The 13,876-nt window shown below is 39.4% G+C and overlaps 1 protein-coding gene across 6 annotated transcripts; it reads right to left on the reverse strand.

Annotated features, from left to right (window-relative positions):
* Positions 1-5,783: 5,783 nt before the first annotated feature.
* On the reverse strand, positions 5,784-13,865 carry LOC106628051 (cilia- and flagella- associated protein 210-like). Of its 6 annotated transcripts, none has more exons than XR_001331276.2 (8): positions 13,615-13,865; positions 12,707-12,863; positions 11,585-11,724; positions 11,103-11,295; positions 10,387-10,551; positions 9,606-9,712; positions 8,715-8,876; positions 5,784-6,206 (listed from the first exon to the last, which is right to left on the reverse strand). XR_001331276.2 is itself a non-coding variant. In XM_014249660.2 (7 exons), the coding sequence occupies exons 1-6, from the start codon at positions 13,710-13,712 to the stop codon at positions 9,611-9,613; spliced, it is 855 nt and encodes a 284-aa protein (XP_014105135.2). In that variant the 5' UTR covers positions 13,713-13,865; the 3' UTR covers positions 5,784-6,206; positions 9,606-9,610. The 6 variants fall into 6 exon arrangements, 4 of the variants coding, with proteins under 4 accessions (XP_014105135.2, XP_014105134.2, XP_014105132.2 ...); XR_001331277.2 differs by having other exon boundaries at positions 6,307-8,876; XM_014249660.2 differs by lacking the exon at positions 8,715-8,876.
* Positions 13,866-13,876: the final 11 nt, after the last annotated feature.

The following is a 13,876-nucleotide window of genomic DNA, read 5'->3' on the forward strand; positions in this document are numbered from 1 at the left end:
TTACATGTGTAATACAGTGTGCTGTGTTTTAAATATTTCATTGGATTATGTATCCTTGTGTGTTGTCAGCTAGAAAGGTAACTTCCATGCCACTTTTATTTTTTACCTGATGAACATAGTTCAATGCAAGCAATGTCTGCCTGTGAAGAGGCTTGTTCCATATATGAAGAAGAAAGCTGCAGATAAACTTCATGTCATCTTAAAGCTAGGAGAATATTGCAAGGTGTCCATTACTCCAGTCATGCTACATCTGTTTTTCAGTAGGTATAAATCCTAGGAAAATTTATTTATAGAGGTAAATTATGTTAGCTTTTATTGTAATCACAAAGTGAATTAATTTAAGTAAATCTTGGTTGTTTGTTCTTCTGTCACTGCCGACAGTAGAATTCATTCATGTTGTGAGGCAGTCATCTGTGTTTAGGAGTCATTTCCTTGTCCTAAGAAAATTTCTAAGTGCTCATCAGCATAACATTTTTCCCCTGTAACCTCTTTCCATTCCATGCTTTCATGTTGTCTACTGCAGAAATGGATGCTTCAGACAACCCTGCCTCAGTTGCCTAGTTAGTGGATGCACAGAGATGAAACAGATTACCAGAATTTACAATGGGGTCGGATAAGGAACCAGGAAATCCTTTCAACTTTTTTTTCTTAACAAGTCCATGAGAAAACTCTTGCAGTTCTCCAGTACTAGTTTTTAGAGTTTCAAGTCATGCTTTAAGGCATGCTCTTAATTTTTTTCAACTGAAATTTGCTTTTATCCTTGTTTCTCCTCATTCTCAAGACTCTACTGTGAATTCCTTCTCATTCTCTACTCTGTGTGTGTCCCTTAAACCAACTCCCTCCCTTTTCTGCTTTCCTCTCCTGCCTCTAGGTCCCACCCCAGTTTGTGTTTCACCACCACACCTTCACGTGGAAGAGGAGTTTGCCTTGTGTTGCTGCAGCAGTGCCCCAATATTTGCAGTCCCCAATGAGCAACTGATATGTGGTAACTCAGTGCAGAGGTCCAAAAGGATAGGTTTGGAACAAACCCTGATGCTCCTTCCAGTCTGTGAAACTATTCACATCTAAGACTGGCAAATCTTGAAAATCCTGAAGGGAAGTGACAAGCATTAATATTAAGCTGTGTCAAAGCAAAACAATATTGTAATAGTTGAAATTTTTGCCAAATCTTTCACTGGATGACACAACTTGCTTTTACTGTCTTTGTTATGAGTTTGTCAACGTATTTACTTTATAACGCACTTTGTGATCAGTGTTTGTTTACAGCAGGTTAGGAGAAATGCCAAAACTTGCTTGAAATTGTGATCCAGACAGTTGTTATTCTAAAGAAAAATAGTGGTGTATTGAAAGCAAAAGAAAACCTAAGATTTGTGAACAACATTTTTAAAGGAAGAAAACTGCAAGTATATAGAGTGACTTTTTAGCAGAATAGTAAGTGGAGCTGCTTTGGCTGTCAAGTGCATTTTTCCTTTTTCACTGTGTTTTAGAAATGTCTCCTATGAATTTTGCATTTCAGTGGTCATTTTATGCAGAATGTTTAAAAATGTTCATGGTCCACATGTGGGTGGAGGACACAGCTGTTACTTAGGAGAACTCAGAGGAGTGAACCAAAGGCCTTTATAATGGATCTCTTCTGTCTGAACTTTGTAGGACTTTGGAGAAGCTGTAGTCCTATTGTGGGGGACTGTAGTAAGAGTAAAGGTAGGAAGTTAGGCTACAGAAAATTTTGTGTGGCAGCTTAACCGTGCATTTTTACTGTGCTATGCATGCCACATGCTTCAGAGTCTCATTTAAAAACTGTTTGCAATCTTGTTTTCATTATTTTTAATAGAGCTGACACACGAGCAAGTTATTGTTGAAGAAGTTTATTTGCACTACTGAGATTATTTTTGCCAATGTCACTGAAGCTTGTATAAGTATGTGAACAAAACAATCCACAACTACACTGACTCTGCTGTAGAAGAAGGGGGGAAAATACAGGCAGTCAGCAATACAGCAATCCATAGAATTTTTTTTTTAATTGTGTTTAATTTAAAATCTCAAAATGGAGATTAAATCCAATTGTAGTTTGCAGTTGTAATTATTTATTTTAAAAGATGCACTTGCATACCCTTTTGTATGGACTTTGTTACAGTTCAGAAAAATATTCGCACAAGTGAAATGGACTTTAATTCTTTCATAGCACATTAAAAAATCATCTGAGTTGGTGGCACAAAGCCCATTTTCTTGTTTTTAATGTACTTTGGTTTTGTTTAAAAGCTGGCTACACTAAATTGCAGGTGGTGGGATGCAATTGCCTGTATTGTATTTGGTAAATTGGTTTAGTGCAGAGCACTTTGTTTAAACAGAAACACAACTGCAGCTTTGTACAAGGGAGGGTTTGCCAGATTTGTGCTTTTCTTTATCAAACTGGAAATTGATAAAGTTGGTTAAGAACTTGGTGGGACTAAGGTACAATCCCCAGGACAGCAAGATGTCCCCAGGCACTAGTCATTTCTTGCTGCATTCTGAGGAGGCACTGACCGTTGCTCTTGCAGTCCTGGCACTGTTTATTCCCTCAATGACAGTGCTTTCCTGTTCTCAGCCTCACAGTAGCCACCTTGTGCTGTAGGCAGAGTATAGTTCAGTGCTGTCTTTGACGTTTGTGTCAGGTCATTCATGGGCTTTTGGCTTAGAGGACTGATTTGGAAGAATTTAAGTATTCCAGAGGCAGCAAAAACTGCTTGTGATCTTTCCTTCTGAATGCGGGAAGTAAGTAGTAGAGTACAGCTTTTTCTGCTGGTACCCCAGAACTGACCTTATTCCAGGGAACTAATGAACTCCAAGGCACAATGTAAAATGAGGGCAGGGATTACTGGACTAACTTTGTAAATGTATGTTTAAGTGTCCATGCAGGCTTGAAATAACTTCCAAAGGTTAGACATGCATTCTCTGTTGTATCGACAATAGATGCTGAGATTTTACTATTACTGTGCAACATATAGATACCTGGAATGCTGAATTTATAATTGACAGTGGCTTTCTAAACTGTGTTAGAAAGAGATTAATATTTTATGCTGGATTCTCTGGGTACTGCCATCAACTCAGAAGCAGAAATTCTTGCTGAGGGTGGGTAGATAGAATGTACAGTTATATAGACACTATTACCTGTAAAAAATGTGTTGTTTGTTAATTCTTTAACACAGCCATAGTGTTTAAGTTGTTTTGTTTGTTTCAGTTGGTTGTTTTAAGAAAGAAAAAAGGCAATGGTTACATTTTAATGCTTTGTTCTATTTGATTGTTAGAATTTTAGCCTGAAACTTTGCACTTTGTACTTGAAATCCCAGACTACAGGCTTTTCTTGCAGTGTTTTTTGTCAGATGCATTTGAAGAATTTGCAGTGATCCCCAATAATGTCTGATTTGTAATAGTGTCAGCCTGGCAAATGGATTTTAGGTTAATGTAAAAAAGAGAAGCAGTCCTTTAACTGCCTTTTCTGGAACTGTTGAACTGCAAATAAAGTATTTTTGGAAACACCTCTAGGGGCAGACTCATTGCTTTTCTGATAAGCAAAAATGTATACTGCTTTTAGGACTTCCCTTGTAATAGAAAATCTAAAGATATTCATACTACTCTTTTATAAAAGCAGCAGCCATTAAAGTATTCTTTTTGGGGGGTTGTTAATTTTGGTGTTTTGAAGGGGTGGTTTTTTGCAGGGGAGGGCGTGGTCAGCCACACTTCTAGAGTCAGTGTAATGGAAATGTAAACAACTGTTATGTACCTTCCTTTTGCTGAAAATAATGATTTTCCTAATGCAGTATTTAACTAAATTATTAAAGAAAATGCACATCGAAAAGTCTGTGAACTGCATTTTGCAGAATTTTAATTTAGTACAGTTCTGCAGTTACCTAGCATAAAACTTCAGCTTTCCATTTTGGTTTATGTATCTCTAGTTTAATTCTTACTTCTCACCCTTGAACAATTTATGTCATTAGGAACACTGTTTCAACAAAACTTTGTTGTGTAAAGGCCAAAAGTAATGTCCAACTGTTCGGGGTTTTTTTAAGTATCATATGAAAATAAGTTTTCTAGTTCTAGTATGAAATTTCACAAAAGAAATAGCAGTAATAAAATATTAAAAAATTTATGGGTTTGGATAGTAAAACTACATAAAGGTAAAGGTATATTTTTAGTAAATTAGTATCTTTCCTTAATTATAAAGTCATTGTTCAAATAAAACTAATAGGGCACTTAATGTGCATAAGTTCAGAGGAAAAATCTTGAACTGCTGAATATGCATATGATTGGTTTTAAATTTATATTTGTATTCATGGAAATTCTAAGACATTAAAAAGACTAAATGAATTGAATTAATGCATGTAGTAGTTAATGCACTACAATGCAGCACCCTGAGTTTCAATTTAAATTTTGCAATATGTAAAGCACTTAAGGAAACTTGCTAATTTTGGTAGGAAATTAGACATGGCTACATATCCCCATTATAAAAGGTAGTCTGTGGCTTTAGCCATAGCTGCTATTTAAGAGTGGTTAAAAGGATTGAAAATAATTTAGGCATATTAAATTATGAACATTGGTGAGAGGAACTAGTTGATAACTGGGTTCCTTCAGCTAAAAGAATTATTAATTATACTGGCAGTATTGTGCATGTAGCATTTATCAGAGCATTTTGTAATTCATCTTAGTCTTTTGGACATTTTGAAATTTATAATTTGTAACAGGGAAGATTATTCAGTTGTAAGCTGGGAGAATGAGTTCTTGATTTGAAATGTACAACTTGTGTACTAAAGTACTTCTCAGAAATAAATGGTTTTTTTATTTATTTGTTAGTGTATTCCATGTCTGCCACAAGAGCTTCTTGCAGTGTTAGCATCTTCTGCATTTAGAGAAATAATAATTTCTAAGTCATATTGTGCAACCTGTGCTTGTAAATTCACAGACTATTCCAAGTTGGAAGGGTCCTACAAGAATCATCAGGTCAGCTCTTACATGAGTTGGCCACACAGGGATCAAACCCATGAGCTCAGCGTTATTAGCACCATGCTCTGATCAGGTGAGCTCATCTAAGGCTAGATGTGCTTGGCCAACCTCCAGCGTTCTGAAGTCCTGATATGAGTACAGATTTACAAGGCAGAGTTATTTGATGTCAAGATATGACCTCCTCAATTAAACCAAGATCGATAAATTTTTACTGTAGATGTGAAGTTAGATTTTTATTCCATATTACATTAGATGATAATGTCAAATAGTAGGTGCAATTAAGAATTTCTATGACAGAATGGCAAATGACAATCTATTATGTCTATGTTGTAACATAAAAATGCAGCCATGTAATGAAGATGACCTAGTGTCTTAATTGCAAACTCTTCTTTTTGCCAACTGTGGTTTTTTACTTGAAAAAATACAAGTGTGTGTGTATCTGAATGTGAAGCAGAATAGTTTTCACTAATTAGAGAAGAACTATCTGTTAAATATGAATGTAAATGGAGTGGTAACACAGCTTACAGTCAGTTTAGAACTGAGTGAAAGAAAACTTCCAAAAAGTCACCTACAGCAGTATCACAGCCTGGCTGGTTGGCAGCAGAGTGCTTAGGAGACGACAGCAAAATATTTTTCCCACTTCCTGTAGTTAGATTAGCTGGAGTTCTAGGTACAGTCTTGCTGCAGACGTCTCCCATAAAGGATTAAAAGACTCAGCCAATGCCACAACTTCTCAAGACACTATTTCTACCTTCTATTGCATTCTCCAAAGTAAAGGTAAGTAGAAAACTTTCACAAATAAAAGGTATGGTTAATGCAGATTTTATTTTTACAGACAAATGTACTAAATTTTATTTGCTTTGTAAGATTTTTTTTTTTCAAGTCAAAACAAAAGCTTTGAATTAAGCCTGGAGGCACAGCAATATTCAAGTACAGTACAGATGAACTAACAGTTTACCTTTGGTTGTTACCTCTTGACTTTCTGAAAAGAATCTACTGCTTTATTCCATAATAAAATCAGACTAGTTACAGTACAGTTGCAAGCTGTGGCACTTGTTTCTTGAGCTTGAGTTATAGGCAGGTTCTAGCAAATAGCATGTCTTGTAAATTGGTCCACAGTTAGCTTCTGCTGTTGGGCACGGTTTGGTTTTGCAGGCACACTGAACTTGGAAGGAAGGAGTGGCTAGCTTACTCCTTTGTAGATACTTCTGTAGTGGTCAAATGTATTTCTTAAAGAAAAAAGAAACAGTTTAAGTATATAATTAGTTGCTTCTATTAATTGTATATGCACTGATGCACTGTAGCTGAAACAAATGCAGAACTACTTACAAGTTTACCAAAGATAGTTCCAAACTTTGCCCTTGTCCACTGTGCCAGTTGGATTTTTCTTGTCTGCTCAGTAACACACAATTCTTTTCAGTACATGCTGCTTTTTCTTTCTAACCTTTGCTTATTTTCCTTTTACACAGAAAAGGAGTCAGAGCAGATGGTACTCATTGGGAGGAGGGAGAGGTGTAATTACTGTGTTAACAGAGATGCAGTGTTGCATTGTCCTGGACCTGCAGTGCTGATGTTCAAGCCCTTCAGTACCCAACAGAATTGTTAATTTCTCTGGATAATGTATTGGAGCTGAGGCAATCCACAGAAAAACAAAGTGCTGTGCTGGTTCATTCAAGACAGTGTCAACAAGCTACAAACAGCTCTGCTTTAAGACTACTTACTGATTTACCAGATCAGAGGACAGATTTGAATCATTCATGTATTCACGTAAATATCTAGTAATATCAAAGCCATGATATACCAAAAAAAAAGCTTAGGTTAAAGTGGTGGCAATGCAGTAGTGACTTCACACATTACGAGCTTAACAAAGCCTATACCACAATTTATTCTAAACAGAAAGAAATTAAGATAATTCCAAAGAAGACATCTCATATGGTCTTCTCTAATCTCTTACCTTCACCTCCCCCCTTCACTGATTATGGGGATTTTTGCATGCTAGAGGTAGTGAATTTTCTGTCTCTCAAATGCATTACCAGAACAGGAAGGAATATCACTATCAGAAACAAGGATGCACTGCCCGAACAAGGACAGGGATTACGGACTAGGTACAGCACTCTTCCATTCAAGAGATAACAGGAAGGCCTAAGTTAATAAAAGACACTTGAAATAACAGAGTAAATTATTTGACCTAGCATGATCAGGAAGCCTTGAAAAGATTGTTTTTTACTTTTTCAGAAGTATAGAGCAAGTCTGTATTGGGATGTGAAATGTTCATCCTTAATAGTCCCATGGTGCCATCTCTTCTGTTCATGGGCAATTGGTTTCCAGGTATGTATCCTCTTCAAACTTCCTCAGAGCTAACTGGTAGCAAAGACTGTCATGCTAAAAGAACTTGCACACATCTAGTAACTCCATCCTGGAACACTACCTAACAGTAAAGAGCTGCAGTTAATTAATTCAAATTCCCTTAGAATATAAGGCATTTTAGAGTGCTGTTCTCTTGCATTTCCTAGGTAGGAGTTGTATTAGATCCATGAAAACAGTACCCTCTTGCATGTGTACCACCACACAGATATGAGTTGCAATATTGTTGGGAGAGTACCATGTTAGACACTGGAGGCCGACATGTTCAAACTGAAGTTGCTGTTCTACTTCCAGAGTTGGATCACAGGTGTGGAAAAAAATGCAGTTTGATTTTAGGTCTCTTGTTTCAGTCCCTCTGAGGATTGCCTTGCCTTTCAAAGGTCTTGGTCTTCAAGTAAGTCTAATACCTATTATGACTCTCATCTGCTGCAATGTGCTGAGGCAGAACAATATCTGAGAGGATGCTCTTTTGAGCATAACCAATAATTAAAGTTTACTAGTCAAATTATTTCTCAAATTATTTCTCAAATTCTGATTTGCTAGCTATTAATTAAAACTTGATTAGAATCATTTAGATTGGAAGAGACTTTTAAGATCAAGTCCAGCTGTTAAGCCAGTACTGAAGTCCCAACACTAGCTCATCCGTATCCCTGAACACCATCTACACATCTAAATACCTTCAGGAATGGTAACTCCAGCTAATAACTAACACAAGACTGGCCCTAGGCATTAAATGAGAGGTACCTCTCAATGAGTAGATTCTTCCAGGTCAACAGTTTCCTTTTTCATCAATTGCAGTTCATCTCCCTATATTTTTGTTACCATCTTTAAATGACAGCTGAAAAGAACTCTGGTGAACAGCTAGACCAGCCTCCTGCCTTACACAGGACTTTTACCAGCAACATTCCACTACCTCTGGCCATTCTGATCTACTATCATCATACTATGCTTTATAGAGATTTTATAGATAATTACTAACTAGAACTAGTTATTGAAAACAAGCATACAAAGCATGTGTATGTCAGAGTCAACAGAATAAATTGAGATCATGATTGCTGCTGGAATTTTCATGCTGAATTTTGGTAAATAAATCTGTATTTAGCCAATATGCTTTAAATTTACACGGGATTCCTACTTTATTCTAGGTGTACTGAAATAAAGAGTTGTTTTCTGGTACTGGAATTTGATGGGTTTTCTGTAGATGTTTAAAGTAAAAGGAGCATTAAGCCCGATGGAAGTAGGCTGTAGACTTCAAATGCAGACATACATAATCTGCAGAACAGGACATTTCTGGAAGCTGAGTAGGAAATGAGGCTGCAATCCACCTTGTTTCTTGCTGCTGTGGAGGTAGACCAAAACCCCATTTAACTCACCAATAGTATAGCAGTGAGCATGTGCAACTTTGCACTTAGGGATGCATTTGGAGCATTATTGAGCTCTGCAGGTTTCAGCACCACTCCTGCTGTAGTCCGTACTTTTTAAGGCTCCAGCTTCTGCCATCAAAAGGCTTTTACAGAAGTTTCCATTCTTTCTGGCTGGAAAAAAGCTTGATGTAATAAAATGAACATTGGCTCAGAGAGAAGGAAAATAAATTTTTCATTAGTGAACTAAGGAAAAAAGTATTGAGGGACAATTTCACAAGTTAATTACCATGTCTCTTTTTGTAATACGTAATTTCCAAAATTAATTATTCTAAGATAATTGGAGAGACTTCTGTGTGACTTTTAGTTGATAGTGCAGCAATGTTAGTCTTTAACTTTAGGTCAGAAGTGAGGTTTTGAAACAAGTCTTCATTGTTCCTACTTACTGTACTTTGGCTCAAATTACAGAATTATGGGCCATGCTAACTGACATGGGTGGAGTCAGTCAGCTCCACCCAGCCCTGTTCTTCTATCCAAAGAGAGTGCAGCAGCCCAGATCACAGAAGGACTGACCAGTAACAATCTGTGCTAGCCCTGAGGAGAGTACTTGGCTTTGCCCTTAGGCAGAGCTTAGAGAGCCAAAGCAGGCTCTAAAAGTTGTGGCAAAATGCCAGGTGTTTTCTCAGTCCTGAGCAAGCTGGAGGTTCATGTACATGAGGCAGGAAGGCATTGCATCAACCATCTTCACCCACCCCCCAGGTTTTATTGTTATTAATACTGCAGATTATCCACTCCACCATTATTGCAGTTGTGCTAATTAGGAAGGCCACATCTTGATCCTTCCTGGAATGTTTGGAGAGAACAGAAGTTACATCCAGTAATGGCACTGATTCTGTTACTCACTGTCTTTATCTCCGAAATGCTTGATCCTGATGAAAAGTAGCCTCTCTCTGAGAATCATAGTCCAAGTCTGCTTGCTTTTCCTGCTCTTTTCTTGCCTGCTTTTCAGCCTGGTGAAGAAAAGGGAATAACAAAGCTTAGTATTTTGTTCTCAATGTCACTATCCTGTAAAACAGAGAGGGTAAAAGCTTACAGAAGGTCTAAGGCATCCTTAGTTGATACTTGACACTTATCATCCCATCCCACTTCTCTCCCCTGCCCTATCCCTCCAGAAAGGATACATTAAATGGCTGAGTGAACGTCAGCATTAGCTGCTACTCTTTGGTGACCTGCCCAGAAGATACAGGAGGACAGCAGTGCATGGTCAAAAAAGTGTTATAATAGCACGGGACAGAGGTGATCTGTCATTACTGATCTCTTACCACCAGCCCTCACAGTAGTCCTCCCTAACTCACATGGGCCATGTCCATGGAAGAGATTTCTGCTCTGCTGCTCTAAGATGAGGCCCATAAACCTCTGAAACACGTCTATTGTGCATTGTCAAGTTTTCAGCAGTAACCTTCTCACTCCACATACAAGCATTGTGTGATCCCAGGGGTACAGTCAGTCATCTCTCCAATGTCAGCAGCTGCAGTGCGCACAGGTAAAAATCAAACCAAACAAAATACGTACATCACACCCAGAGCAACCTTTCTCTCTCTTCTGCCCAAGAGGCTTAGTCCTATGTGTTTAGAAGTGTGCTTCTTTCTGAAGGGATTGACAGTATACAGTTGTTCTTATTTACCATTTGCTGGAGCTGAAATTTCTGTACTTCCATGTTTGCATCACGCTGTCTTTGTTTCTTGGCTTTCTCCATTTCCAAGTAGTTATCATTTTCTGTCATCCACTGACTACGATCCTTCTCACCCTCTTCTTTCTCCTGTCTCTCCTTTTCCTCTTTCAACTTCATCTGTAGTTTACAAAACACACAAAAGTTAGCTGGCCTGCTAAGCTGGAAGTTGTATCTCTCTGCAGAAGCAGCCCTGTATCAGCACTCTGATAAGCACAGTCACTGTGGCTGGCCCGTGTCCAAGCCCAGGGCTTTCAGCAGCCCTGGCACATGTGCGCCCAACACAGAAGAGGGAAACAGAGAGGGGACTCCAGGAAAGGTGTCAGCAGACTTGCTGAAGTCCAGACTAGAGTAGTGACCAGAGTCACCAACTGTGTTCTGGGCCAGGCTCCTCTGCTAGAATAAGCAGTGCAGTTTGCACAAATTACAAACAATTACAGAGCCTTCCTAGTCTAATTTTTTTTGAAGAGGGAATCACCACATATGCTGCTTGCTTCTTTCTTAAGGGTTTAGTTCTAAAACTCTTAATGATAAATGAGAAGCAACTGGTGAGAACCTGCATGTGTGTCTCACTCCAGATGACACTGCTGGAAACAATGGCATTTCCAAACACTATTCCTACATATAAGTATATGACAGAAAGAGGAGCAAGGACAGCCCCCATTTCTTACCACAGTGATTCTGTTTTCTTCAATAGATTCTACAGCAGCCTTTTTTTTCATTTCTTTCTCTTTGTTTTGCTTTTGGTACTCATCTTCTACTTCTGCAGCTCCTCTAGCAAGACGATCGTCTTCAATCTTAATTTTTTCATTCATCTGGGCAGTTAATTGATCAAAAGCTTTGTCCTTATGCTTCTGTATCATCCTGCAGGAGAACATGAGCTACTGTAACATCCCAGGACATCTGTTCAGATTACCCAAGGCAACTGGTAACTGGATTCAAATAACACCAGCAATCCTACCTCCACCCCAACAGCACTAATTACTACTGGAACTGGTAGGCATTTTTTTCTGCACTATTTCAAGCTCTAATTATAGAAAACTTACTTGCATCAAACTTCTGATTTTGCTGATATAACAACTGAGAATAGTGTTTGTCGCAAAATGAAATTGCAAGTATGAATTTTAACACTGAAAATTATCCCTGGACCCACCTGCTAGACTCTTCATTTTTTTCTCTTGTCAGATCAGCCATCATTTCTTTTCCTTTAATATAAGCCTTAATTTGATCATCATCTTTGTCTTCTCTTTGTTTCTCTTCAGCTTTAAGTGTTTTCTGTTCAGCTACATATTCCTGTTTAAATGGAAAAGTGCTTTTATTTTCATGTAGAATGAGATTTTGGAAACATGAACCAAAAACAAATTCTAACAAATACTTCAGGCCTAGCCTGTAATAAGGAGTTCTTTACATCAGTGGAGAAGCTACAGAAGATAGAAATCCAGAGATAAAAGAAAATTTTAATTCTCTACTTATCACAACCCACAACAAAAATAAAATTAGTATGTGCTTGCAACCCCAGGCTTATAGTATCTTTATATCCTCTCCTCTACCTTCCCAGTGGCACCAACTGTACTGCTCCTATCCTGCGTATCATTCATATGGTGCAGACTCTGAAGGGTTCAAACAGTAAGTCTGCAGAACCATCAAAATGTAAAGCATAAGGCATTTTGTTATGACTCAGAAATGGCACTTGTATAGCTTGGCATTATGTATAGCTTTTCTTGCACATATAAGGTTGGGGGGGAAATGGGTGAAAATTTGTGTATTTGGGGTGAGGAGTACAGAAGGAAAAAAAGCAGGTAGGATTTTAGTGGGAATTCTCTCCTTTTACTCCCTCACTTGGCAATGAATCATCACAGTACCTCTACTTCAGTTTCCCTGCCCAAGCAGGCATTGTCAGGGAAACAGTACGTGTAGTATGTACGTCATCAGTAAGTTTAAAAGATATTGTCATACTCAGGCTGTTCCCTCTCCCTAACAAAGAAAAATGGATGTAGAGCAAGTACATGGAACCTAAATCAAATTCTCAAGTCAAGGACAATCTCGTTGCTGATTCTAGCAGACTTTGTCCATTGTAGACCAGTCAAAGCTCAGGTACCACATTAAAACTTCCAAGAGGAAAGGGTAATTGGCAGGGTAGGCATTTGATCCCAGGCTACTAAAGCTGTCAGCAAAGACCCTGTTGCCCACAATCCTGTTTATTTGTGGGCCAAATCCAACCATCACAGCCAAGGTGAAATACACATTTTGAACTGTCTGCTTTCCTGCTACTTACATGATGCTGCCTCTGGAATTCAACTTTTTTCTCCTGTCCCTTTTCTTTATCTTTCTGATTTTCCATTTGGTATGATTCGGTTCTTCGCTGTATTCGTTCCCCTTCTCTTCTGTTTTCCAGCTTGGCCAGATCAGCTTGATCCTTGTGTTCCTTTATTCTGAATCAGAAAAGGGAAGTGAATAAATGAGCTAGAGACAGCATAAGGTAATAATGAACAGATACAGATTCTGGACAGCTGTGAGTACTTTAACAGTAAAAAACCCTGATACTTTGAAGCAAAATAGCAGAGATCAAAACCAGAGTCAGTTTCTATAAGCTATCTCCAAATTCTTTGGCCAAAGCTCAGTTCCAGTCTGAGGGTGCTAGGGATGTCTATACTAGAAGTGAACATGACCGGCGTATGGACTCTAATGTTATATTGAATTTGATTAGCCTGTTTTATTGTTATCCCGCTCCCTGTACAACCTTGGCCTTTTCCAGCAAACAGTTTTCTAAGCAGTGCCACAGCACTGTGCAAGACATGGCCATGGTGCCCATGCTAGCTGGAAGTGTGAAGGCTTCTAGGTGGAGGGAAGCACAATAGTGTGACAAGCCACTCGCTCTGGGTGCCAGAATTGAGCCAGTCTTGTTGGAGGTGTTAGGACATAGCTTCTGACAGCAAGAGACTTTTCTGAAGCTGGAGAACAGAATTATGGAGGGTGAGGAAAGGTCCATCTGACCACAACTTGAGGATGATCTGAAACCCTCGTTCAAAAGCAGTGAGTCACGCAGCCCCGGGCACGGAACGCCCAAGAGCTGCCCCTTTTCGCGGGCCGTGCAGCCGGACTCGCCCGGGCCGGGCTGGCCACGGGAAGGTTTTTAACCCAAACCCTCTCGTCCCGCTCCCGGGGCCCCGCCGCCGGACTCACTGCGCCAGCTGCTCCTGGGCCACGGCCCGGCGGCTCAGGTAGCGGCCACGCTCCACCTCTGCCTCCCGGCGGATGGCGTCCGGCCCATCGCGGTCCATCGTCGGCCTGTTTCACCGCTTCTTTGGAGACGGAACGTCTGCCGAAGGAGAAGCAGGGATCTCACTGACGGCTCGGCTCCCCGGGAAATCGATCCTTCTCCCGCCCCGCTCAAAGGCGGCGGCCCGGGAGCGCTGAGGCGGGAAATGGCACCCGAGTGGGCGGT

The sequence above is a fragment of the Pseudopodoces humilis genome, chromosome 8 (genome assembly GCF_049639895.1).
Source record: "Pseudopodoces humilis isolate 2021_Gansu_Grassland_sample_001 chromosome 8, ASM4963989v1, whole genome shotgun sequence".
NCBI lineage: Eukaryota > Metazoa > Chordata > Aves > Passeriformes > Paridae > Pseudopodoces > Pseudopodoces humilis.